This window comes from Mixophyes fleayi, chromosome 2 (assembly GCF_038048845.1).
Source record: "Mixophyes fleayi isolate aMixFle1 chromosome 2, aMixFle1.hap1, whole genome shotgun sequence".
In the NCBI taxonomy this organism is placed as follows: Eukaryota; Metazoa; Chordata; class Amphibia; order Anura; family Limnodynastidae; genus Mixophyes; species Mixophyes fleayi.
The window spans coordinates 91,421,211-91,447,302 of NC_134403.1; the positions used below are offsets into that span (position 1 = coordinate 91,421,211).

At 42.9% G+C, this 26,092-nt stretch overlaps 1 protein-coding gene across 2 annotated transcripts; it reads right to left on the minus strand.

The window, feature by feature from the left end:
* Positions 1 to 6,413: 6,413 nt before the first annotated feature.
* DRC2 (dynein regulatory complex subunit 2) lies at positions 6,414 to 24,715 on the minus strand. 2 transcript variants are annotated; one of them, XM_075199640.1, is made up of 9 exons: positions 24,458 to 24,585; positions 20,973 to 21,124; positions 17,328 to 17,495; positions 14,611 to 14,780; positions 11,543 to 11,681; positions 11,157 to 11,354; positions 9,130 to 9,348; positions 7,175 to 7,327; positions 6,414 to 6,919 (listed from the first exon to the last, which is right to left on the minus strand). In XM_075199640.1, the coding sequence occupies exons 1-9, from the start codon at positions 24,459 to 24,461 to the stop codon at positions 6,602 to 6,604; spliced, it is 1,521 nt and encodes a 506-aa protein (XP_075055741.1). In that variant the 5' UTR covers positions 24,462 to 24,585; the 3' UTR covers positions 6,414 to 6,601. The 2 variants fall into 2 exon arrangements, with proteins under 2 accessions (XP_075055741.1, XP_075055742.1); XM_075199641.1 differs by lacking the exon at positions 24,458 to 24,585 and adding an exon at positions 24,634 to 24,715 and having other exon boundaries at positions 6,415 to 6,919.
* Between the last annotated feature and the right edge of the window lie 1,377 nt (positions 24,716 to 26,092).

Here is a 26,092-nt window from a genome sequence, read left to right on the forward strand (position 1 = left end):
GATGCTAGTGTACAGTTAGTTTGGGGATAGAGATGCTCTTTGGGAATTAACAGAGGATTTTTTTGACCATAAAGCTCCACTGCATTGTAAAGTACCTTTGAATATGTTGTACACAGTATAAACAAACAATAATGACATCATTCAGACCCAAAAAGGGTTCGTTTGGGATAAAAGAAGAATGACAGACTTGGTGGGTTGATAAAACAAACAATAATTATTTATTGTAGAAAATGGATAAATAACCCCTAGGCACAAAGAAGAGGACGGACAAGAGGTGCGGGTGTAACAGATGTATTAAACAGATATACACTGGTAACTAAATGTGTGAACAGAAATACAAATAGGCAATAAGTATTGCTTGTAATTAGTTCTCAAGTGTAGAAATAGCATAGCAAGTTAAACAAAGAGTCAACAATGTGATAATGCCATAGCATAACTATGCAAAGTAGGACAATATGGTATAACAGAGTCTCACGGACAAACAATGTGTGAATATGTGGAGCAGCTATTTAAACTTTACATTATGATCGCAGACCCAGTTATCCCTGAGGAAGCCTATCGGTCGAAACGCGTTGGATACACGCCTTTACTTTCCCATACTGTGCCTCATCATTCATTTCATCTATCGCTCAGTATAGAGGATCTGTTTTACTCATAGCTGCATGCGCAGCTTAGATATAGTCGCGGCCGCAACTTATCCATCTCCTTGACACCATACTCGGCAGTTCTACAATACACTGCGGGATTTAGCAGAGACATTGAAGAGTGACTTCACCCTTCTCCGTTTAGGGTAAGTGCTGCTCCACATACTCACGGCATTGTTTTCTGGATAAAGCTTACCACACTGGCCCATAAGTAGTGGCCCATCCTTAAAGGGTGGTTTTTGGTACAATATATATTTATCTATATAAAAAGAGGCTATTTTAGTGTTGCTTAATCCATATATATATATATTTTTATGCCCAGGCCCAGAGCTGGATTAAAGCTCTGGAGGGCCTGGGCACTTTCGACAGGGTAACCCATGATGTAGCATGGTTATCATTTTAGACCAATACACAGGCAATACTGTGTGCACTACTGTTAGGTGCACACAGTTCTGCCTTCCCGAGCAGTACACGGTGAAGCGGGTCATACCTCCCAACTGTCCTAAGTGAAACAGTCACCCAAATTGGGGACTGTCCCTCCAGATTCGGGACAGTTGGCAGACTGTCCTTCTCTCTCCTACCTGTTCTTGTCACTTTCACCACTTGTGGCTGCTGGTTACTTTAGCTGAATTGCTGGTTGTCTGGATCCTGGAATGTTGGAGGCCCTATTTGGAAAAAAAAATGGGTACATGAGATTTAGAAAACTCCAACTAGCCTCAGTGTTAAATCAGTAGCACACAAGTTGTAGAATTAGGCCTCCCTCCACCCCCAACATTAAAATACTGATATTCACATTTGCTAAATAGATCTATTTCCCTCCAACCAGCCCCAACATTAAATTAATAGTATTCCCATTTAATACACAATCCTTTTTCCCTCCCTTCAAACAGCCCCAGCAATAAATAAAATAGCATTTACGTTTAATATAACCATTTCCCACAACTATCACCAGCATTTATTATTCATATTTACAATTACAATAAATAGCCCTCCTCACCAAAATCAGTCCCAGATTCAATTAATAGCCCCAAACCATAATAAGACCCAATATGAAGTTAAATAGCCCCACCAATAAATTAAATTGCCCCACCATCACCACAAATAAAATAGCACTCATTAATTAGCCCCCACTCCACCATTAAATACCCTACCTCCCACACTATATTAAGATCCCCCTTTCCCTCACATATATTAACATACTGGTCCCCCACACTCACATACTATAGTTTATATACTGCCCACACACAAACACAAAATCAACACCTCCACTTACCTTATTCCACCCGTGCATCTGCGGCACTTCACAGTTCCCACATGGGGCGGCACCTGTTACGTGGTGCGCGTCACATGTGACAAGCCACGGGGAGGAGGGGCCGCAGCAAATGATGAAAGGTGGCTGGTCCCAGAGGAGGGGCCAGCCACAAAATAATAGAGACTTGGGCCGGTTCATGCACCGCCCAAAATAGTAATCTGTTGTCCGGCCCGGAGGGCATATGCCCCCATGCCCAGCCCGCCCCTGAGCAGTCTGCAGTCTTTTTTATTGTTCCAGCTCAGACAGTGCAGTCTGCAATCCAGTTCCTGCCTGGTCTCCTCTGCTAGTCTAATTAGCACCTGTACCTGTCCTTTCAGTTACATGCAAAGGAACATAATCGGGCCTCCCAGCTTTGTGTACAAAGTCACTAGCATGGCTCCAGAGACACAACCCAGTCTAGGTACAGAAAGATCATCAGGTGTGACAGTATATTTGAGTATTGGTGAATATTCAATTATTACTTAATTAGGGACATGGGTTGACTTGGAGAGTAATGTATTTACTTTGTGTACATGCTGAAAAAGTATTGTATACATTTTCAATATAAGTCAACAAATAAAATCAAATAAATTAAATACGCTACATATGATAGATGTAACCATTATCAGAAGAAATTATTGATTCTCTTGCATGCAGACAGTGTAAGTGAGGTCAGAATCTAGCTATCATTTATCCCTCCACCCTCCCTTAGCTAGCTACCAACTACAAACATATTGTTGGATATGTAATAAGTCAGAGAAATGCTCTCCAACAGGTGAAGATGGTACCAGTTGGTAATGTTAGTACATGCTACTGATATAAAAATAGAGTAAATACATTTAAATAATCAATGCAAAGGGAAAAATATACAATAATCCTAAATAGCAATAATAATAAAGTATTTTACCTAGGCACACTCACAGGGTGTACTGGATGTGCCTAGACACACCCTAATGCAGAGCCAGATTACTGTGGAGGCACAGGCGGTCCAGACAGTGCTGAATGAGAAGCGATTCAGCTGCTTCTCTCAAGTGGGTGCAATACATAGTAAGATGGCCAAAACGTTGGTCCTGTGCATGCCCAGACACAGCAGTTCCTCTCATGTTCCTTTGTGGAATTAGATAGGTCTGGACTTAATGCAGAAACACCAGAGGTTGCACAGAGGGAAATAGATCCTACATGTTTTATTAATATATGTGTTTCATAAACATGTGTGTGTGTATGAAATTGGGGGCACTGCTGTGTGGCATAATACTAACTGAGGGGCACTGCTGTGTGGCATAATACCAACTGAGGGGCACTGCTGTGTGGCATAATACCAACTGAGGGGCACTGCTGTGTAGCATAATATAAACTGGGGGGCACTATTGTGTGACATAATATAAACTGGGGGGGGGGCACTTGTTTAGCATACTAGGAACTGCTGTTATGTGCAGCACCATGGCACAGTGGTTAGCATTCTGCTTCAAGGCACTGGGGTCATGAGTTTGATTCCTGACCAAGGCCCCATGTTTAGAGAATTTAGATTCTCTGTTCAGCACTGCGTAATTGATGGTGCTGTATAAGCAAATAAACAATATGAACTGGGGCACTTTTATTTAACATAATATGAACTGCAGGACACTACTATGTGGCATAAAATGAATTGTGGGACACTTCTGCTTGGAATGGAGGCACATGAACTGGGGGCATTGCTATTTGGCATAGTAGAAATTGGGGGCACTACTCTGCGTAATATGAACATGGGCCTGATGAACTGTGTTACAGTCAGCATAAGCAGAGTACTGTGTCAGTGGGACACAGCTTGGAGCTTACTAAGCTCCCTGCTATGTGGCCACCAATACCACTAAAAATGTGAAGCCCCAGAATGCCGTGCACATGAGCCAGCATTCTAGGTTTCCAAAATTCAAATCTGCTCAGAGGGGGAGGATACTGTAATGTTCCCAACATCCATGAGAAGGAAGTTGCAGAGCGTGCACAACAGAAGTATGGGCATGAGAAGAGAGCAGAAGCCGGCTGGTCAGGTCATAGGTAAGTCAGGTGAACGGGATTGGCGACATGAAAATAGTGCTAGACACGCCCCTCGAGCGCCAAGTATCTCTCTCTAGACTTCCCTGGGTGCGCACCCTAGTGAAATGTGCCTCTCACACCTTTTTTATGAGCACCGAACTAAAATAAGATATACATATTTGATATGCCTATAAACAGATCCTTCAAAATACATTTAGGAGGTTATTTGTGGGCTTATAACTGTGAAAATATAAAAGGCATTAATCATGGTTACATACATATTTTGTCCTATTTCTCATTTCCCCTGAGTGATCCAAATAAAATAAAGAGATATTTATTCCAATAGACTTCCAAAAGAAACCTCTTATGAAAGACGATATAAAATTCACGGGGGTATCCAAAGTACTTAGTTATTCTTGGCTTTGCTAATTGAGCCCATATGTCTACAAAGCTTTCAATAAGCAAAATTAGTGTAGCTATAATGGCTCGAAAACATGACCCCTGGTTATTGTTTATGTTTTGAAAACTACTCCCCTCCCCCAACTGAAATAGCTGTGGGGTTCCCAAGTCCAGAACCCCGTATCCTCACCCAATGCCTCTGCCTGGAACAATCGCTTCTCCAGGGCTCACCATATGGGAGAACTCTGAATGAATGCAGCGATCAGTGCCCATAGCACTGACTGTCTGGGTGTACCTATTTTGTACCTTAGAAATTGTGCTACTTTTAAGTGTTGCCTATAAGTCACACACGCACATATTAAGATTAGATAATTTATGACAAAATGGTTTCATTTGCTTTGGAGTAAATAGAGCTAATCACAGAGAGGAAAAGAAACATTGAGGGCTTCATTTACAGTTATCAGCAAATCCAAACCTTATTTAATCATGCAGTATTAAGTTTAGTCCTTATATAGTTTCATTGAAAGATCCTCAATGTCTACGTATGAAATAAAGGCTTATTCATTTATTTCACAACTATATGTTATCCTGTGGTATAACCATGTTGATGATGCAAGAGCTGTAAATGCAATTTAATTTTGTTTTGCATGCATGGAAAATACTGCGTGGTTGGCATGTAATACACAAATACTGGGCAGATTTCTTTTTACACTGCAATTTAGAGCTGAGCTAGGATACATCCGCCAGTGCCATAACTAGACATTTTGGTGCCCTGGGCGAGACAGGCACCGGCGCCCCCCATCTAAGTGGGAGTGGCATTTGACAAGTGGGTGTGGCCAGCCTAATGTGGGTGTGTCTAGCACTTTACTGAAAGAATTTGTATATGTATAATTGTGTATATATATATATATATATATATATATATATATATATATACACACACATAGTGGTGGGATTCCAATAAATTAACAACCGACTCTCTGCCCTAATGACTATTTAAAGCATGCAAAAAATAACTCTGACTGATCTATAAATGCCCAGCACACTGTGTATATCTCAGATGACACGTTTGAACATTTATATATAACTGCTGCTTATACAAAGCATTTCAAGACATTGTTATAGAAACAAAGGGGAGACAGGGGGGGGGGGAGATAGAGAAACCAAATTAGGGTACAAGCAGCAGTAAGACAGACTGGCAAACATGGAGGGAAGGAAAGGGGGGGACCATACCTTGCACATCAGTGACCCATTCATTCTGAAGGAGCCTCTGAGCGCTTCCACTTCTACTGCACAGCGCGCCCCAGCACACCTCAGATGAAGCCACTCAATAATAGTGCCGTCAGGAAGTAGGTTCAGAAGCTCTCCTGTGATACATGTGGTCAGAAGCGGGGACGGGGCATTCACATGTAAACAAAAGAAGACTGTGCCTGTAAAAAGTACATAGCCGTGCTGTGCCTAACTAAGGCAGCGCACAGCTGAAGAGTGCAGTCTATATCCCAGCCTCCCCCCACGCTGACGGCAGCCTCCTCCACCCCACCAGTGAAGAGGGCGGAGTGATTGATCAATCATCGCCCATCCCCCGCAAGCTAGTCCAACGCTGGCAGCGGAGCCTTTCACTCACGATGTGCCTTTGACTTCTGCAGTGGAACGCATGTGCGTTCCACAGACAGGAAGTTCGGTATTTGTAACTTCCTGTCTGTGGAACGCACATGCGTTCCACTTCGGAAGTCAAAGGCTTTTCTTAACACTGGCAGCAGAGCTAGGTAGCGGGCGGCTGTTGCGCCTTCTTTGGGCTTGCGCCCGGGCGACGGCACCGCCCGCACCACCCTAGTTATGGCTCTGACATCCGCACCCAACTCTAAATCTGTCTGCACATTTTACATTTGCCCTCCTCTTCAACAAAACACGGTTTTGCCAAGGTGAAAAATTGCACTATCAACGTGGATGAAACAAATATTATGCACTATATTTGAAAAAAATTAATGGAAATATATTTTGCGGCTGTAATGGTTTCTACTTTACATTTTATCTGTGAAATAAAATTCCTTCTGGTGCACAAAACGGCAAATAATAAGGAGATTTTTTTATTTTGTTTTTATTTACTACCATTCAACTGTTCTCTGGACAGAGAGACTGAATATATCTGGGATCTATGCAGGTAACGTTGCTCTGCTTCCCAGATGTTTTATAGGGTAAATTGTACAAACCCTCCCTTCAAGTAGAGTCATCATCAAGTCACAGGGCGCTAGCGTGGTCACAGTGTACGGCTGACTACATGAGCAGCTTCAATGATGTTATGGACAGGACGCTGCACCCTTTTGTCAGTGACAGGAACCTGTGGCGGAGCTTTCTGGGGCAGATTGCTGCGGTTGTTGAGAACTAGCAGCGAGTTGTGCTGGCTGAGGACCTCGTCGCTCACAGAGATGCCATCCAGGTACTGCTTCAACAAAATGCGGAGTTTCTGGTTATCCTGGGACAGGACCACTTTCTCGTGCTCCAATGCCCAGCGCTCAAGCAGAACTTTATTGTACCGTTTCCAGAACTGATCCAGTGCGGTGTAGTCCTGAATTAACTGAATGGGAGAGATCAAAGAATTTAAACAAAGTTAAGTATCTACTAATGTAACACACAACTAAGCAGAGACTACAGGCTTGGTCACACATGGGGGCTGAACATGTGGTGTAGTAAAACTGCATGTTTACTGCCCTCCACGCACATCACTCTTCAGCACACGTGTGTGAACAAGCCCTTAGGAATGTGAAATATTGATGATGATTCACATCATACAACATGCATGGAAATACTGTATGGTGCCCCCCGTGCTCACCAGTGCCAACTGCTCAGTAGGCTTCTCCATGCTGGCTCTCTCAGCCTCCTCTCTCTCTGCATCACTGAGGGTAGAAGGGTAGAACGGCAGCACCTTCTCTTCCTCCGTCTCCAGCTTGCGGCACATCTCTGCCACATGGAGGATATGCTCACCCTGCATACAGGACAAAGTGGAACATTTTATGATGGCGCAAGCTCAAATAGTTCAACAAATCCCCATTTGTTCCAGAAACTCTATTTAGTTATATTTAGTTGTAACTCAAGCGCTCATTGACTTGTGTGTAACTATTAAATGGAGTGCAATAAATCTTGTATTGGAGGTTATAATATATAGCTACTAGTAGGGGACTACCTCTATCGTTAACCTCTATGACGCTAATGTGTGCATATGGAGGTGACTCAGTTAGGTTAAACTAAAATACCAATTTATTGTAAGAGCATATAAAATTGAATTAAAACAGTTGCAATTAATAATAAAATAGAATACAAAATATATAGCATTAAAACCTAAAGTTCATAAGATAATATTGAGCAATACGTGTACCAATCCATTAACAGCCAACCAAGTCCAAATAACAGTCAATGGCATCGGAATGAAATAACTCTAAACCCAGGAGTCATGATGAAACTTCCTAATTGTGTCCATAATATAATGAATCCTATTTTTCAATTCCAATGCTCTTGTAAATCAAGAGCCAAATAGGATTATAAGAATGTAGGCGCCTCGCTGCCAGGAGAGTCAGTGTGAAACATTCAAGGGGTGGATATCATAGTTCACGATGACATGTGCCCTATAGCTGCACCGCAAGTGGGATGCAGCCAACCACTGTATCTAGTGTTACTTGCCGTTAGTTGGTATGATGAGGCTTGGAGTAGGTTAAATCTGTAGACTCCGGTGAGAGCGAGATGTTCTCGGGGACCCCGCCTACTACACACTAATTGGCTTACGCTATACCGGAAGTGACTAGTGCGTTCCACGGTGGAACGCAGGTGCCGCTCCGAGGAATCAGCGACACGAACATGTTGGTTTGATTGGTTACTTATAGCCCATAAGTTACTCTCTGAAGAACCAAACCTTTATTAGAGATTACGTTACTGCCAACTACTATGTATCACTCACACTGGGACACCCTCAGGAGCACTGAACCACACTCACTTCTCTTGTCTCAGCTATGCCCTTTTCCTATTAGTTCTCTCATGAGCAGGGCCCTTCATACCCTGTGTTTTCATGTCTGCATTTATTTTATCTACTGTTTATGTCCTTTCTTTATTTACTACTGGTTTCCCCACTGTCGGGTGCTGCGGAGCACTGTGGTACCTAACAAATCAACGACAACAGTAGTTCATTAGAGAGGCAGTAAAGATGAATGGAAACCCAGGTCTGGAGACCCATCAAATCATTTCCATGCAGTGAGCCTGGCATGTAGTGTCAGGCAATCAGCATATAAAGAGCAGAGGATGGACTGTTCTTACTATAGCACCATCTTCTCTCTACCCCAACCCATGCAGCATGTTTCCGACTTCCTCAATTTCCATTACTTGGTTCCTGTGACCCTGGTTACGTTTTGAGTGAATTAATATTCATTTTAAGTGATCTGGCGTAGAGCAGAATATAAACATTTATTTAAAAGAAAAACAAACTGTGCCATTAGTGTATATATTATTTATAAATTTGTAATTGATGCTGCTTTTTCACACAGTCACTCTTGTTCAAAATTGGGGTGATATTAAGGGGTATATTTACTAAACTGCGGGTTTGAAAAAGTGGAGATGTTGCCTTTAGCAAGCAATCAGATTCTAGTTATCATTTATTTAGTACATTCTACAAATTGATAGCTCGAATCTGATTGGTTGCTTTACCTGATATGTCCAATAGACATAGCATTTAAAGAACACACATATGTGGGTGGGATTTGAATACTACTAGAATATGTATGAATTGGGTGATACAGATACCTTGTCTATAACTCTCTTCAGTTCCTTGAGCGTAGCATTGCTCTGCAGAGTCAGAGTGGTAAGGTTACTGTGATCTGCAGCTCTAGCTTGGTTCATCTGAGACTTTAGTTTCTGGAACTGCTTGTGCACCACTTCCTTATTCTCCCGCAGTTGCAGGTTCTGCTTCTCACTTTCACGAGCATGAGCTGCAATCTTATTTCTCAGGATTGCTATTGACTCCTGATGGAAAAGTACAAACCAATATTATAAAAAAAACTAAGCTCTGGCGGAGAAGGGTTATTTGCAGAAACAACATGTAGCAAAATAATAGTTCATACAGGTAAAATCCTTGCATTGTATGAGGGCAGCAAGCTGCAAGTCTATCTAGACAAGGGTGGGACAAATCCCAGCCACCAGATAGACTAGAAAATGGAGAAAGTCCCGCTGCTTTGTTTTCCCCCTTCTCTTGCAGTGATGACAGTCTCACCACCAGTGCTCCAACGGGTAACCATTAGGACTGGTTCTCAGCATTTAGTCTTTGTAGACACAATATTCAGGGCTGTGCACCTCTATTACCACTTTCATGGCTGGAGCCGCAGGAAACTCCAGTGACATCATAAAACAAGGTTTCTTATAGGAACACGAGAGGTTCCTGTGGGTCTGATTCATTCAGTTTAAGGCGATATGTTGCGTATTTTGTGCACAATTACTCTGCGCATGCCCAGAACCGAACTATACGCCAGAGAATGCAGAACATCCAATGCATCGTCGAGTACAAAGGACCCTTACTACAACTGATGATTTGAAGGGCGGTATGGGGAGGGGACTGGGTGTATGCGCATAGTCAATGTACAGTAAGGGTGCGCCAAGCTCCAGTGCACGCATTCAAGCTTTGGGCATCTCAAAGGTACGTGTTTTTCACTCGTATCACTTGCACCAGCTACAGGTCAGGTGTTAGTGCTGATTACTAGTGATGACGGCTGTGTATGCTAGAACATGTGTTTGCAATCAGGAGCAAGTGTAAAAATGGTTGTTTTTTTATGTATAGTAGTCAATTACATCCTAATAAATGTATTTTATGAAAGAAAAAAACCCTTTTTTTTTATTTTATTTTTTTAATGTTTTGTCATTAATGGCTATATTATTAACAGGTGACATTGTTTTTTTTGTTGTTGTTGTTTTTCTTTCTGTGTGTTCTTTTGTGACTTGATATTCTACACATGTATTGGACGTATCCTGCAGTGTATTGTCTGTTAGAGCAGCGCAGACGTATTCATCAACAGGCGCATCTTCAGGTCCGCTCCTTGTTGAATACGGACCTGCGTATTATGTACTGCTCTTGTGATGCACAGCATGCAAAGCTTTCTAGAGGCCACAGACTGGCGTGTATTATTCTGTTCCTGCAGGTACAGGCTGTCGTAAAATGTGTTTTCCTGGAAACACAGGCTGGCATGTTCTGGTTTTTTTTTCTGGGGATACAGGTTGGTGTCAGGCTTTTTGGTGGGTGTACAGACTGGTGTATTGGTCATTTATTTTAAAAAAATTTCTGGGGGGGGTCCATGTCGGTTCTGTCCTGTTTCTTACACGGGGCCACAGATTAATGTCTGACAAGGTTGCTATCTGTGTGGGGTTTGTATGTTCTATTGGTGTCTGCACTGGTTTCCTCCATGAGCCCCAGTTTCCTCCAAGAGTCCAAAGAAAAGTAGTAGGTTAAATGACCGTGCAGTAAATTAGTCCTGGGGGTAAATGTATGAAGCTCCGGGTTCTTCAACACCCGCGAGTTCGGCGTCTTCAACACTTAAATTTAAAGCGGCGCTGTCTTGTAAAGGGAAACATCCCTTTACAAGGCAGCGCCGCTTTAAATTTAAGCGCTGAAGACGCCGAACTCGCGGGTGTTGAAGAACCCGGAGCTTCATACATTTACCCCCTGGTGTGTGTTCTTGTAAATGGCAGGGAAATCAGATTGAGGGCAGGGACTGAATTTTCATATTGTATATTTTTGTTACTTTGTACATGTGATAAGAATATTAGGTTGCAGATCACGGTACCTGCATCTTCTGAAGCTTTTTCATCTGGTAACCAATTTCGTCAGAACTTTTCTCATCTTTTGCTTTCAAGGTTTCAAATGCGATCTTACGGTCCTCTGTGCTGTTCGTGTAGTTCTTCAGGGCTTGCTGAAACTGTTTCCACAGATCCTCTACGGTGCCTTCCAGAACCACACGTAGTGAATGTTTCTCCTCCAAGCTCTGTCAGACAAAGGCCCAATATGAGTAAACAGAGTACAATAATCTGACACACACAAGTGCATGTTCTAAGCATAGGCTGTAGTTGTTTTTCTGTGGCTCTCTGATGAAACATAGGTCAACATGGCAGCTCCCTCCCCCTCAGCTCAGATTGTAGAACCCATATAACTGCCTAGAATCAGTGGAATTACCTTGTTTTTTACATCATCTCTCATACTCTGGAATTCTTGTTTAGCTTCATTCTCACTCTCAAAAGTATTCTGTTCCATGGCCAGCATCACGTTCTGTAGATACAACATCTCCTTCTCCTTCTGCTCAATGATCATCTTTCTGAGTAGGAAATGACAGTTACATGTAATGTTATTCCATACTTGCCTACTCTCCCGGAAAGCCTGGGTGGTTCCTGAAATTCGGGTCGGTCTCCCGGGAGAGCTGGCATTTCTCCCGCATCCCGCAATTCCCTTGATAAGATGACGCGAGTCACAGAGAAACGCGTCATTTTGGTCCCGTCCCCTGCGAAAATGTCATCTTACTCGTGGGCGGGAGGGGGCGGGGCACATTGAATCACATTATTTTGGCCCCACCCCTCCAGACCTCTAGTCACGCCCCTCTCCCGGATGTCGCCTAGGCAAGTATGTGTTATTCATCAATGCATGCTGCACTGTGGATATAAAGTAGATCAATCTGGCCAGTCACATCCTGACCACTTTTCCATCTTTGTTAATTTTTTCTGTTTTAATTGCTCAATTGCTTTAAATAGACGCCAATATCTCAAAGTCATTTTCAGGGAGGGTCAATTTTGTATTTCCAAAGAGGCTCTGCAGACACCTAGAAAGCCAGGAACACCTCTAAAAATGCAGACTCCACCACCTGCGGCTCAACAGAATATCTCATCCCTCAAAACAAAACCTAGTTTTTGAACGTGGGCACAAAGTCAGGCAAACCAGTGCAGCAAGCCTGGAATCAGCATAAACCACAATCTGTCCATATATGGCCAGCTCTTCCCATCAGAAGGAGCAACATTTTGCTCCCTACAAAATCCTCTAAAATAATTGTCATTTTATTGCATTAACCATTGCACATGGCCATATGAATGCACAAAAAATAGGTCATCACTAAAGAAGAAATTACTTTTGTGCTGCACCTCAGTAAATTTCCCCATTGATATATATATGACCTTGTCTGCAAGTTCCTTTATTCATAATTAAGCCATTTCCCCACTAGGTGGCAGCCCAAGACAAGTAAAACACTTGCTGATCATTTCCACTGCAGAAATAACTAATTTAACTAACTATCAGTAAATGACAGGTTCATTTTATAAAAGAGGTGCATCATATAAACACAACTCAATCTGTCAAACTTCTGTTGTCACAAAGTGAGCAATATCTTGCAGAATGCTATATGTAGCTTGTATCACATTTTAAGCAATTAACTGTAGGCTGGAGAACACATATCCCACACAGTGATCATTTATGGGAAGTGGGGAACCCTTTTTGAGTGTAGATAATGTCAATGAGGAATTTTTAGAGCAGAGGTTTACTACATAGTGTATATAATGTCCATGCAGTGTACAGAGTGTCTATGTAGTGCGGAGACTGTCTACATGCTCTGGAAAATGTAAACTCTGGAAAATTCTGTAGCCGTGCAGAATATCTGTAGAAATGTTAGGCGCTGTCCCTCCGCACTTACTTCGGGACGGCCGTCTGTCTCGGTGCCGCCCGGCCGACAGAGGAGCGTATGCACGTCCTAGCAACGGGACGCGATCCCGGACCTAGCGGCGGCTGGTGACGGCACCGCCAGCAGTAATTAGTGCCTGGTCGTTTCTATTTAAATGGAGGTCTCTGTCGCCCTCATGGTGCCAGAGTATTAGGTCCCACCTCTACTGCAGTATCTCCTGTGTATATCTCTCAGTTCCTGCTTACTGACTTCAGCTTGTTTCCTGACTACACTCTGCTTGACCCTTACTGCCTTATTCTCGTGGTTTCTGACCTTGGCTTGTTTTCCTGACGCTCATCCTGAATTTCGATTTGGAACCGCCTTTGTCCGCTTGGTTCTGACTGGGATTACCTGACCATTTTACTTCTACTTCGCTGGCAGCTGTACTGGAGAACCGCGACATGCGCGTCCCTAGCAGCCAAATCCATATATCATTGCGGGGGTCCCTGGTGAAGACCAGGGGCACGTTAGGCTCTCCGCCTCCAGTTTCAGCAGTGCCAATACCAGCAGGTAGCATCTCTTGGGCGTGACAAGAAAGTTTATCCAGTGTGGAATGATCAGTGCAAAGAACATGTGTGAAGTACTCTTACTCAGGCTGGAGAATGATTATGTAATGTAGAGAATACCTATGCAGTTTTGCTAACATCTGTGAAAAACTGCTATATAGTTTGGCAAATGTGTGTGAAAAATACGGCCTTCCGTGCACAAACAGCAATGGCAATTAGGTGGGGGCGTATCCATCCCCACGTGCAGCCCCATGAGAGCAGAATTGTGTGCAGCATAGATTGACTGCACGGAACAGTAGCTTCCTATTGATCCGCACATACCTATAGGCTACTAGCGCTACACATGCTTTTGCCAAAGCTGTGTGTGCCACTTGGGAGGGTGGGGTCAACACGTCCACACGTTTAATGTCAGGGCTCACTGGGAAAACCTGATTGCTATTAATATGACACGGGTTGGATGCGGAGAGACAGGCCTATTTATTACATGTTAATGCAATTAATTTAATGTTGGGGCTGGTCCAGAGGGAAGAGTGATTATGCAGTGTAGAAAATGCCTACGAGGTGCAGAGAACATCTGTGAAGAATGTGTGTGTGCTGTCAAAAACACATATGGAGAACATACTTAAAGACCCAACCTCCGAGAGATCCCAGAGGGGAAGTCAAGTTGCAAGTGCGGGTGTGTGGTGCCAAAAACATGTCATCACGTTAAGGGGCGGGGCAAAAATGGTGCAGTTTGCGGGAAATTGCATACACATCTGTGAGAAGGGCCTGGTTCCCCGGAGCCCTGGGAGAACTACAGGAAATTCATGAGAGTAGGGGAGTATGGTGGACAATGTCTTGGAAGAATGTATCTATTCATCTCTACTACATGGTTAACAACCATGTAGTAAATTGAGCAAGTAAAGTGCATACATGGACAGATCAGATGTGAACAGACTTTTCTAGAGCGCTTTAGAGAACGAAAGCACATGTCTGTCTGGCAGCTATGGGTAACACCCCTTGTAATGTGTGCGTATCTTTCTGACCAAAATACAAACCTCTCTGTATCAAATTCTCTGTGTACAGTATCCAGCTCCTGCTGATACTCCTCCTGCAGCAGATGGAGGCGCTCGGTCTGCAGCTCCAACAGCTGGTCAATGTTCTGCAGGTGACTGCGCAGCTCATGGTTGTACTGCTCCTCCGCCTCCTCTACATCTTTTGTTAGTGACTGAAAGCAAAACACACACTTCTCTTAACTAAACGTTCTGACATAGAAATTCCCAGAAGTACCTTCTTCTTTTGGATAGGCCTAGGTAGCCCACTATGAGACCAGCCTGGGGGGGGGAGAGGGGAGCAGAAGCCCCCCTGCGCCCTAGCCCCTGGTCCTTATATCTTTATTATTTATGAGAATTACTAGAGACCATATGGCTCAAGAAGTGTATTGAAGACATACGCAGATAAATGTATTCATGTGAACACAGCTCCACTGTATATGTTATGTTTTAAAGACTACATCACTGTAATATAATGCCACTTTATAATCTACAAAGCTAATGAAATTAACACTACCCTATGGGATATAACACATTTCTAGCCTTTTAACTTGCACAGTGTGGGTTGGTAGAAACTTTAAACATTTCTGTTCCTGCATGGGTTTATAGAGATTTTTCACCCATGAGGTGGCGTTATCAAGCTCCCCTGAGGTGGCGTTATCAAGCTCCCCTGAGGTGGCGTTATCAAGCTCCCCTGAGGTGGCGTTATCAAGCTCATGTGCGGTGGCGTTATCAAGCTCCCGTGAGGTGGCGTTATCAAGCCCACGTGCGGTGGCGTTATCAAGCTCCCGTGAGGTGGCGTTATCAAGCTCCCCTGAGGTGGCGTTATCAAGCTCCCGTGAGGTGGCGTTATCAAGCTCCCCTGAGGTGGCGTTATCAAGCTCCCCTGAGGTGGCGTTATCAAGCTCCCGTGCGGTGGCGTTATCAAGCTCCTGTGAGGTGGCGTTATCAAGCTCCCCTGAGGTGGCGTTATCAAGCTCCCCTGAGGTGGCGTTATCAAGCTCACGTGCGGTGGCGTTATCAAGCTCACGTGCGGTGGCGTTATCAAGCTCCTGTGAGGTGGCGTTATCAAGCTCCCCTGAGGTGGCGTTATCAAGCTCACGTGCGGTGGCGTTATCAAGCTCACGTGCGGTGGCGTTATCAAGCTCACGTGCGGTGGCGTTATCAAGCTCCCCTGAGGTGGCGTTATCAAGCTCCCCTGAGGTGGCGTTATCAAGCTCACGTGCGGTGGCGTTATCAAGCTCCCCTGAGGTGGCGTTATCAAGCTCCCCCGAGGTGGCGTTATCAAGCTCCCCCGAGATGGCGTTATCAAGCTCCCCTGAGGTGGCGTTATCAAGCTCCCCTGAGGTGGCGTTATCAAGCTCCCCTGAGGTGGCGTTATCAAGCTCCCGTGAGGTGGCGTTATCAAGCTCCTTTCAATGGAATGCTGCTCGCTTAATCTTAGTCAGGCCTGTCCAACCTGCGGCCCTCCAGGTGTTGTGAAACTACAAGTCCCAGCATGCTTTGCCAGTAGACAACCTGTTGATAGCTGGAAGGGCATGCTGGGACTTGTAGTTTCTCAACATCTGGAGGGCCGCAGGTTGGACAGGCCTGATCTAAGTGCACAACCTGCACCTTGCCAGCATTAAAGTGCAATATACCAATGTATTTGATATTACAAACTACACAATTATGACTTTTGAAATAAAGAGAGCGCTGATGTCCCCCTTTATGAGTTATTTAAGACCTGCATGACAGTGATAGGAGCCACGGCTTGGAAGAAATTGGGAATTATTCATTTCACGAAGGGGGGAGCTGTACACTGTGCTTTGATGGGACCTTTTACATTTGCAACCGTGCAGACTGTATAGCAGACAGTACCAGACCCAAGGCACTATAAATGCATACAGCCATCTGTGTAAATACATCATCTAATGATCCAAAGAGGGTCACTATCATGCACAAATTGGTCCGCTAAATAAAATATCTTTGTTGGCGTAAATGCCCCAGACTATCAACTAAACAAATCTTTAAAGAAAGCACTATAATTTTATTTGCTATTGTGTGTGATAATTATACAGTACTTTATGTACATATTTTTGGGATACATTATAATGTTGCATTTGGTCTTGTGGGGTGCGCAATGAATATAGAATCTTGTCATTTTCACCAGTGCTTAATGGCGGCCACAGGAAGAGGCACAGTTTATACACTTATGAAGACAAACTGCTTATTTTCAGCAAAGAAAAGGGTCTAGTACATTATCTATTTAAGCCATTGATACCCAACCAGTGTGTCAGGAATCATGTGTAGGTCACAGGAATTTTGAGTACTGGTGAAAATCTTTAGGATTAGGAGTACATACATACTATATTTTAGCTAAGATTCTGGCTTTTTTATATTTAGTTTATCATTGTTGTCAGTATCATGACAACAATGGTTGTCATGATACCAGAAAGTTTGAGAACCAATGTCATAAGATAAGAAAATTAAGACTTGAGGGAAGGTATACTGCAAACCTATAAATAATGTTGTAGGCTATTGGTGCCAACCCAGGAAAGTTTCCATCTATGGAATGACCACCAATTTACTCTGTAAAAGGACTTATTATTCAAGTGTAGCAGACTATCAAATATCTGCCAATTACTCTCCAGACCGATGAATAAAGGAAATCTTCCAACAGAACCCCCACCCGCCGCCCCAACCAGCTCAACTGGTGTCTAGACCAAACATCACTTGCTCACCTTGATGACATTGTTCTTGCAATCCACAACTCTTTCAAAGGTCTGACTGAGAACCTCTATGTCTTCACGCAGCTCCTTGGCCTTCACCTCTCGCAGTACTGCCCGCCACTGTACATTCAGCTTGTTCAGGTTAATAGTGCTGCTATGCTCCTCTTTAGCAAGCTTGTCCTGTGCAAGGGGACATAATTATAAAGCTTGAAAGTAGTAGAACAAGTAGATTAAGGGCTCTATTTATCAACATGAGAAAATGCATTTTGGGATTCTCCCTATTTAACAAAGCTCCTGGGCCAGTGAAGACTGATGCGGGGTAACCCCTGCTACAGCCTTCGCCTGGAACATTATTATTTTTCTATTGTTTACCAATATAGAAGTGAAAGCCCGTGCTTCCAGTGCGAAGGCACAAGCAGGTAAGTAGTGGTTGTTTCTGGAGGTAGCTTTAAGAAAATGTATTTTTCTTTTAATATGTGCTTGCAGTGTTACTAATTAAATGATCTAATTTGACTCAAGCAATCAAATAGTGATTAATTAGAAACATCCCAACAGTTGTTGCCTTAAGAAGTTTGATCAGAATCTTATGCTTCTTTGGCACAATGGTTGTAAGACGCAATAGTAAGAAATGCAAACAGACACATATATAACCACAACACAAACTAATTAAGTACAATCAGCTGAAGGAGGTAATCCTCAATCAGCCAATCAGAAGGCAGCAAATGAGAAGCGTCTAGCTAATGCTGCCGATCGGTATCATTAAAAGGGTGTCTCCTAACAGGTGTGTATGTGTTCAGGGGTAAATGTATCAAAATAACAATTATTGCAAATCGCCGATATCTGGCCACTTTGCATTTTAAATTTAAAGCGGCAATGGCTTTAAAAGGCAAAACTTGCCTTTAAAGCTATTGCCGCTTTAAATTTACCATGCAAAATTCGCCAGATATCGGCGATTTGCAAAATTCACTATTTGATACAATTAACCCCAGGACTGAAGAACACGCCCTTACTGTACTCTAGTGCTTGTACACTCCTCCTGGTCCACCTCTCTAAACATAAGGAGTCACAAGTGGCTAAGTGGTTAGCACTTCTGCCTCACAGCGCTGGGTTATGAGTTCAATTCCTATACGTGTGTGGAGTTTGTATGTTCTCCCCGTGTTTGCGTGGGTTTCCTCCGGGTACTCTGGTTTCCTCCCACACAACAAAAACATACTGGTAGGTTTATTGGCTGCTAACAAATTGACCCTAGTCTGTGTGTCTGTCCATCTATGTCTGTTTGTCGGTCTGTCTGTCTGTGTGTGTGTTAGAGAATTTAGACTGTAAGCTCCAATGGGGCAGGGACTGATGTGAGTGAGTTCTCTGTACAGCGCTGCGGACTTAGTGGTGCTATATAAATAAATGGTGATGATGATGATGAAGGTCTGCATACGGATGGAAGTGAAAGTCTATTTTGTGTGCATGCTTGTTGTGTATTTTGTGCAAGAACAAGACACACACATTTAACTCTGCATGAGGCCCATTGATGGATCCAGGAAGAGTCTCATTTACAAGCATGGTGGGGCCTTATGTTCACAGCAATAACAGATGGCAATGGTGATGTATTGGTGGTGGAGAATCCAACAACACAATCAATCAACTGAACGGGAGCCCTTCAAGACTACTGCAGCTATAACACACACAAAGAAAAGGAGATTGCATCATGCAGTGTTTATGGTGCTTCCCACCATAAACACCGACCAGCCCTGCAATCATTTCCCACCACAAGACATAATATACAACTGACTATAGTGAAACAAAAACTGCAAAGCCTAAAACCTAATAAATAATTCAAGCTCTTTGTTCAATGTTGGTCTTTTCACAATTTCAATGCTACATCATTAAAAATAAAATCCATCCAATACTAACTAAATATGGTGTAACTTTCCTTTCTCCAACAAAAACAATTGAAGAGCCGAAAGAAAGATTATAGTCAGAAAATAGAGGACACAATTTCTCTTGCAAGAAATCCGTCAAGAAGATCCCTCCCTGTCTTACTGTATTTGTGTCTCAATCATCGTTACTAATAACCATGTCAGATAACCTCAGGGGTTTTTTTTCTAGTCAAAATGATGCTGACAGTTGGCCCAATGGTACAGCTGGTGTTGCCTGAAAATCACAATGCCCAATAATCCAATCAAAATGGACCAGCTTATTACTGGGCATGTTGGTAAATTCAGAACAGACCCCGTTCAAAGCAAAAGTGATCCGGATGGTTCTCATCCAATTTGGTCACCTACATCTCTGGCCAATCAGACACTGATCAGGTTCTGCAAGCGCGTGGCAGCATCGGTCCGTACAAGCTCCCAACAAACAGACAGATCCAGTCACTTGGCCTGAGTGTTGAACAGTTAGATCTGTGTGTGATCAAGCAACTTACCAATCTGGATGGATCCAGTCATTTGATAGTTGTAACAGATGACGTGAGTACCGATTAAGGGTGGTCAGCCAATGTCTGCACATACATGCAGGTTATTGGCCCACTCGTTTTCCAGATTTATCTCCAAGTTGCCCCCAACAAATGATACCAGTTTTAACTGCTGGGACACCCAGCTGGATGTTATTGTTTACTGGTCAATGTTTACAGGAGTAGAAAAAAGTTGTCTTCAAGCTGCCATAATATGGTCACAAGGTCTCAGTGCAGAATAGAAGAGAGCTCTGACAGCGGTAGAGTCTCCTTACTATAGTAATGCTCAGGGAATCTTCTACAGCAGTCCTGGACAACCTGTGACTCTCTAGGTGTTGTGAAACTACAAGTCCCAGCATTACCCTGCCAGCTATCAGCTAGCAAAGCATGCTGGAACTTGTAGTAGAAAGCCACAGGTTGTCCAGGCCTGTTCTAAAGCCTGCAATTCAGGGGAACAATCTTAAAATTCTATACAATAATATTTTTGTGAGTGATTATATAAATCAGGTGGTGGGACTACTGGTAACATGTCATACATCTTACAAGTTAGGGTGATTATCCAAAACAGAAAGGAAAGGTGCTCAATCAATTCATAGGTTAGGAGTATTCCCAATATGCCATCACCATGTGGACACTTAGATGTACACAGATATATATAGAACAACATTATGTATATACAATAAACCATATACGTTTCTTATATTGCTAACTTAAGTAGAAGTAACCCTACCTATACATGGGATATATTTTGTAATTTTTGCCAAAAGGATAAAACGTTATCATGAACAGTTCTTATTTAGGCCACTGGCTCTGGAATGGGTCCGCTGTTCCTGTTTTATGAGTATGAGATGTTATGTATTAGGGGCAGCACGGTGGCTCAGTGGTTAGCACTTCTGCCTCATAGCACTGGGGTCATGAGTTCCATTCCCGACCATGGCCTTATCTGTGAGGAGTTTTTATGTTCTCCCTGTGTTTGCGTGGGTTTCCTCCGGGTGCTCCGGTTTCTTCCCACACTCCAAAAACATACTAGTAGGTTAATTGGCTGCTATCAAAATTGACCCTAGTCTCTCTCTCTCTCTCTCTCTCTCTGTGTGTTAGGAAATTTAGACTGTAAGCTCCAATGGGGCAGGGACTGATGTGAGTGAGTTCTCTGTACAGCGCTGCGGAATTAGTGGCGCTATATAAATAAATGATGATGATGATGTATCCAGTACCTTAAGAAACTGCATCAACATATCCTCTTTCTTCTTATTCTGCTCCTCCTCTGCCAGCATCTTTTGTTGCATGTACAGTAAACGCTCCTCTTCAGACATACGGCTTAATTTGCCCGATTTCTTTCCACCTTTCTTAGGCATGGTGGCCGTTTCTGAGACAAAAGAGGAGAAAGTGCACAGCATGTGGATTGAATTAATTTAATTAGGTCAACACTAATGTGTTATTACTGTTAATATTATTATTCAAGCAGAACACTAATGAGGAGCTATATTATTATTGCAGGTTTGTTTTAAACACACAATGGGAAACAATTGGTAAGAATTCCTGATGTTATAAATAAAGGTGTGTTATAGCAGAGCAGAAAACAGAGTATGCAGAGTTACATTTACTATTAGTTGTTTATATACAATACCTATGATTCAACAACTATAGATTCAGAAGTACACCACAGACAGCCGGCTACACAAGTATTACGGTAGCTAAAATCATTTAGTAGAAGTTAAGTTTTTATAAATTGAGATAGACAATTACATACACAGCTGTAAGTTCAGCTGATTGCCAGTTGCAGTGCCTATATCACGGGGGTAAACATACCTGTGTCCTCTCAAAGTCTAACCACAAGGTAGATAGAGAGATGGCCATAGACACCGCTAAATCAGGAAATGGTCCAAAACTAGATTTCTCCTGTGTTTGTGGTCATCAATCCCAGGCCCCAAGTGATAAGAGCGCTTGGCCAAATTGACAAATAGCCAGATCTTGTACAATTTGACATGGTTCAGTCTGCCAAACTAGACTGTGATCCTTTGCATGATCCATGTGCCAGGATCAGCCTATGTGTGTCTATCTTACGGCCTTCAGGTTTATGGTCAAAACATAATGATCACTCAACCAAGAGTCCATTCATCTGTGTTTTTCACTGACTTTCTGCTGTTAGTCCCACTTATTCTATGTTTTATAGTAACACGTGCTATAAACACAAAGGGGCATATTTAACATTTAGCCTTTTTTTGGCACAGTCATTTTCATTCCTTATTGCAATGATAATGAATGAACGATCGTGACCGTTTATTAAATGCGTTCTATCAGGACAACAGTCATGAAAAACGGCTGTCCCGGCAAACACCTATCTCCTATCTCTTCTATGGCCACAATTGCAAAGTGGCCACCTTTGCAATAGTCATGGGAGGAGAGATCAATTAAGATCCCTCTACCGTAGTACTCTCCCCATAGCCTTCAGATGGCGTTTGATTTTTAGAACTTGATTGTTAGCAGTCCATATAGGAACCTATGGGGACCACTATTGCTTATGATAACAGAGGGACAGCAGCAGATATCTCTGATATCTCCTGCGATCCCCTAGTTATAAACTGAGGGGGTATTTAAATTTGCGGTAGTCCCCCAAAAACATCAGTTCGGATTAGGGGCTTGATAAGTAGGCCCCTTAATTTCCAGACACTTCTTATCTTCTGATTTACTGATATAAGACTGGTTAAACACTAAACAAATGCTGTACATAGGACATACTTATAAGGGCAAGTTCATTTTGTAATGTGTTTTTTGCTTAGCATAGACGAGCATGCACAATGCTTTATAGCATCTGAATTATTTAGTCAAAGCACTGGCCTAGCTATTCAGGTTTCAATACAGAGCATGCAATGCTTAAAATGCTTAAGTGCTTTAGAATAATGCTGATATGAGCTGATACCCATCTTGATATGAGCTGATACTCATCTAAGTATGTTTTTGCTTTCACAGCTTTGCGTTCCATAATAGAATTCTTTTCAAGATATTATTTGGACAAAAGTGTACAGGGACAATTACTTAAATGGGTTCTATAGTATGGATCCTTTATTTCCTTTATATGATTACGTGAAAACATATAATCTGTATGCACAGATGACTTGTCATTTTAGCTGAAGAGACTATGTAGGGCAAACCAGGTATAAACTGTTAACCCAAATAAGCAGAATTCTGCACACAACTGCATTCCGTTATGAACAGTTGTTGACAGAAACTCATTGTATCTGTCAGCGGCAGTAAATAACCATAATTTGGATATCTGACTGTAGAATCAAATCTTTCAAGTAATTGACCTTATATGCTATTATTGTATGTAGAAATTTTGATTTTAGAAATACAATTTTGATTTTTCCAAACAATATATATTCCCTGAGACATCAACCTGACATGTTTCATCTGGCAGATATCTCAATGCTCCTGAACTTAGCACAGACTTTGGCCAGCATCAGACAGGGTTTTTAAACACCAAGGGGTATATTTACTAAACTGCGGGTTTGAAAAAGTGGAGATGTTGCCTATAGCAACCAATCAGATTCTAGCTGTCATTTATTTAGTACAATAACAAATTGACAGCTAGAATCTAATTGGTTGCTATAGGCAGCATCTCCACTTTTTCAAACCCAGTTTAGTAAATATATCCACAAGATTTTCTGACTAGGAAACCGCAGCGTTTCAAAGCGATGACACCGATGGTCAGGTCCATAACTAGGACTGTGCGACAGGGGCGACCGCCCAGGGTGCAGCGCAGAAGGGAGTGGCTAAGTGGTTAGCACTTCTGCCTCACAGCTCTGGGGTCACGAGTTCAATTACCGTCCATGGCCTTATCTGTGTGGAGTTTGTATGTTCTCCCCGTGTTTGCGTGGGTTTCCTCCGGGTGCTCCGGTTTCCTCCCGCACTCCAAAAACATACTAGTAGGTTAATTGGCTGTCATCAAAATTGACCCTAGTCTGTGTCTGTCTGAATGTGTGTGTGTGTGTGTTAGGGAATTTAGACTGTAAGCTCCAATAGGGCAAGGACTGATGCGAGTGAGTTCTCTGCACAGCGCTGTGGAATCAGTGGCGCTATATAAATAAATGGTGATGATGATGATGAGTGCAATTTAGGAATATTTTAGGCTCATTTGGTTAAAATTGAGGGTTAGGGGGCGGCATTTGTCTTTCTTGCCGCAGGCGCTAGAATTCTAAGTTACGGCTCTGGGTCAGGTAATATGAAGGTGAATGGGGAATGTGTTTTCTCCCTGTCACAATTCCATGTGCAAAAATTGATTTGGTGTTAAAGGGGAACAGCGTTCCTTATTAACTTTAAGATTACGCTAACTGGGTGCATCATCACGGTTTTACAAACCTGCGGATTCCTGGTGAGAAAGTAGTGTTCCATAACACCTGCCTGACACTACGCTTTCTGACGACCTTTACCCTGGGTCAATAAATGATTTGAAGCATTTTTATATCAGTTACTTCAGCCCATGTTAATTTAGTCAGAAGATCAGTGCTAACAAATTCAGGAGCAGACACATATCTGTAGGCTGGAATGGTCAGGTTGAGCTCTCTGAGTTCCCAGCTAAAGGTCTTATGTACTAAAGTCCCTCAATCAGAGATGAGTGGTACTAACTAGAAACGACAAGAAGACTCCTGTTGATACAATAGTATAACTACCAGTATTATTATATAATTACCCTAATTACCCATCCTGTCAATTTAGGAATAATTAGTCTTTGTAAGAGGAATTATGACATTATGTATCTGGGGAAGGGGAGCTGACATCACGTGTATACAGCCGTATACTACGTAACATAGTGTGTGATCAGCCGGTCTCTGCCCCCGTGATCCGGTACCGGGCTCGGTCCAATCTCCCCCATACCTGTCTGTAGTGGCGGCTGTGGGTTCCTCTCGTCTCCTAGCAACAGGGAATGCTAATCACAAAGGGGGAGGAGTCCACCACGGATGCGGTCTATTGGTTACTCCAGGCCACCTGGTGTTGGAGCGACCAATCACAGCACTGCCGTAAGATGCCGACGTAACTTGAGATGCAATTCACAAATGTAGGGGGGATACTACAGGGACACGGCTGCAGGTTTCCGGCAGACCGAGCTGCGGTACACCGGGTTATGTTACGTTGTTGTCTGCGGTAAAGCAGTATAAGCGCTGTATGTAGATGTATAGGTGGGAACAGAGGTTATAGTGACAGTCACCTGTCCCCATAAACCCCGCCCACACTGGGAGATGCTAATTTATGTGATATTATGGCTGCATCCATCCCACTAATGTAATACACTGCTGGAATCACCTGTAATACACTGCTGGTATCATGTAATACACTGCTGGTATCACCTGTAATACACTGCTGGAATCACCTGTAATACACTGCTGGTATCATGTAATACACTGCTGGAATCACCTGTAATACACTGCTGGTATCACCTGTAATACACTGCTGGTATCACCTGTAATACACTGCTGGTATCACATGTAATACACTGCTGGAATCACCTGTAATACACTGCTGGTATCACCTGTAATACACTGCCATAATCACATGTAATACACTGCTGGAATCACATGTAATACACTGCTGGTATCATGTAATACACTGCTGGAATCACATGTAATACACTGCTGGAATCACCTGTGTGTATGGTCTGTTTTTACATTGGGTGGTGTGTTATATAATAATGGCTTCTACTATTACATTATTCTCAACTGTGCCTATTTCATGGGACTGTTGTGCCACCCCGACAGGAGTTTAGGGAGGTGTAGCACCGATCACTATTTATCAAAGCTCTCCCCCCTGTAATTTAGAGGTAAATGTTTTCGGGGATTAACCGCTAAATTACTATGTATTATTCTAGCATCGATATCTGCTGCTTTGCATTTCTCATCGTTTTACTGAGCACTTCCCATAGAAGTGTATGGGAAGTGCTCAGTAATCCTATGTATAAATGACCGAAAGGTAGTTTTCAATCATGATAATGTACGTCATCTGAAGCTGGTGTATATTAACATGATTGAAAAGTTTCACTGAAAACCGTCTCTGCTCCGAAGAGCAGAGCTGCACAGCGCATGTGTGGAGGGTTCATGTGATCCCTCCATGTCATGCCTCAGGTTCCTTCAGACAGGGATCTCTGTGTGCATGTCCGAGTTTACCGGGCGGCGCATGTGCACAGGGATTGAAAGAGGGGCGAACAGCACCGCAGAGGGAGGAGAAGAGAAGACTTCAGTGAAAGGTAAGTGTTAAACGGCTGCTCCTGTGATTTTCGGAACGGCTGTTCCTGTGTTGATTTTTTTATACATATGAGAAGCTTTTCAAACCACATCTATGC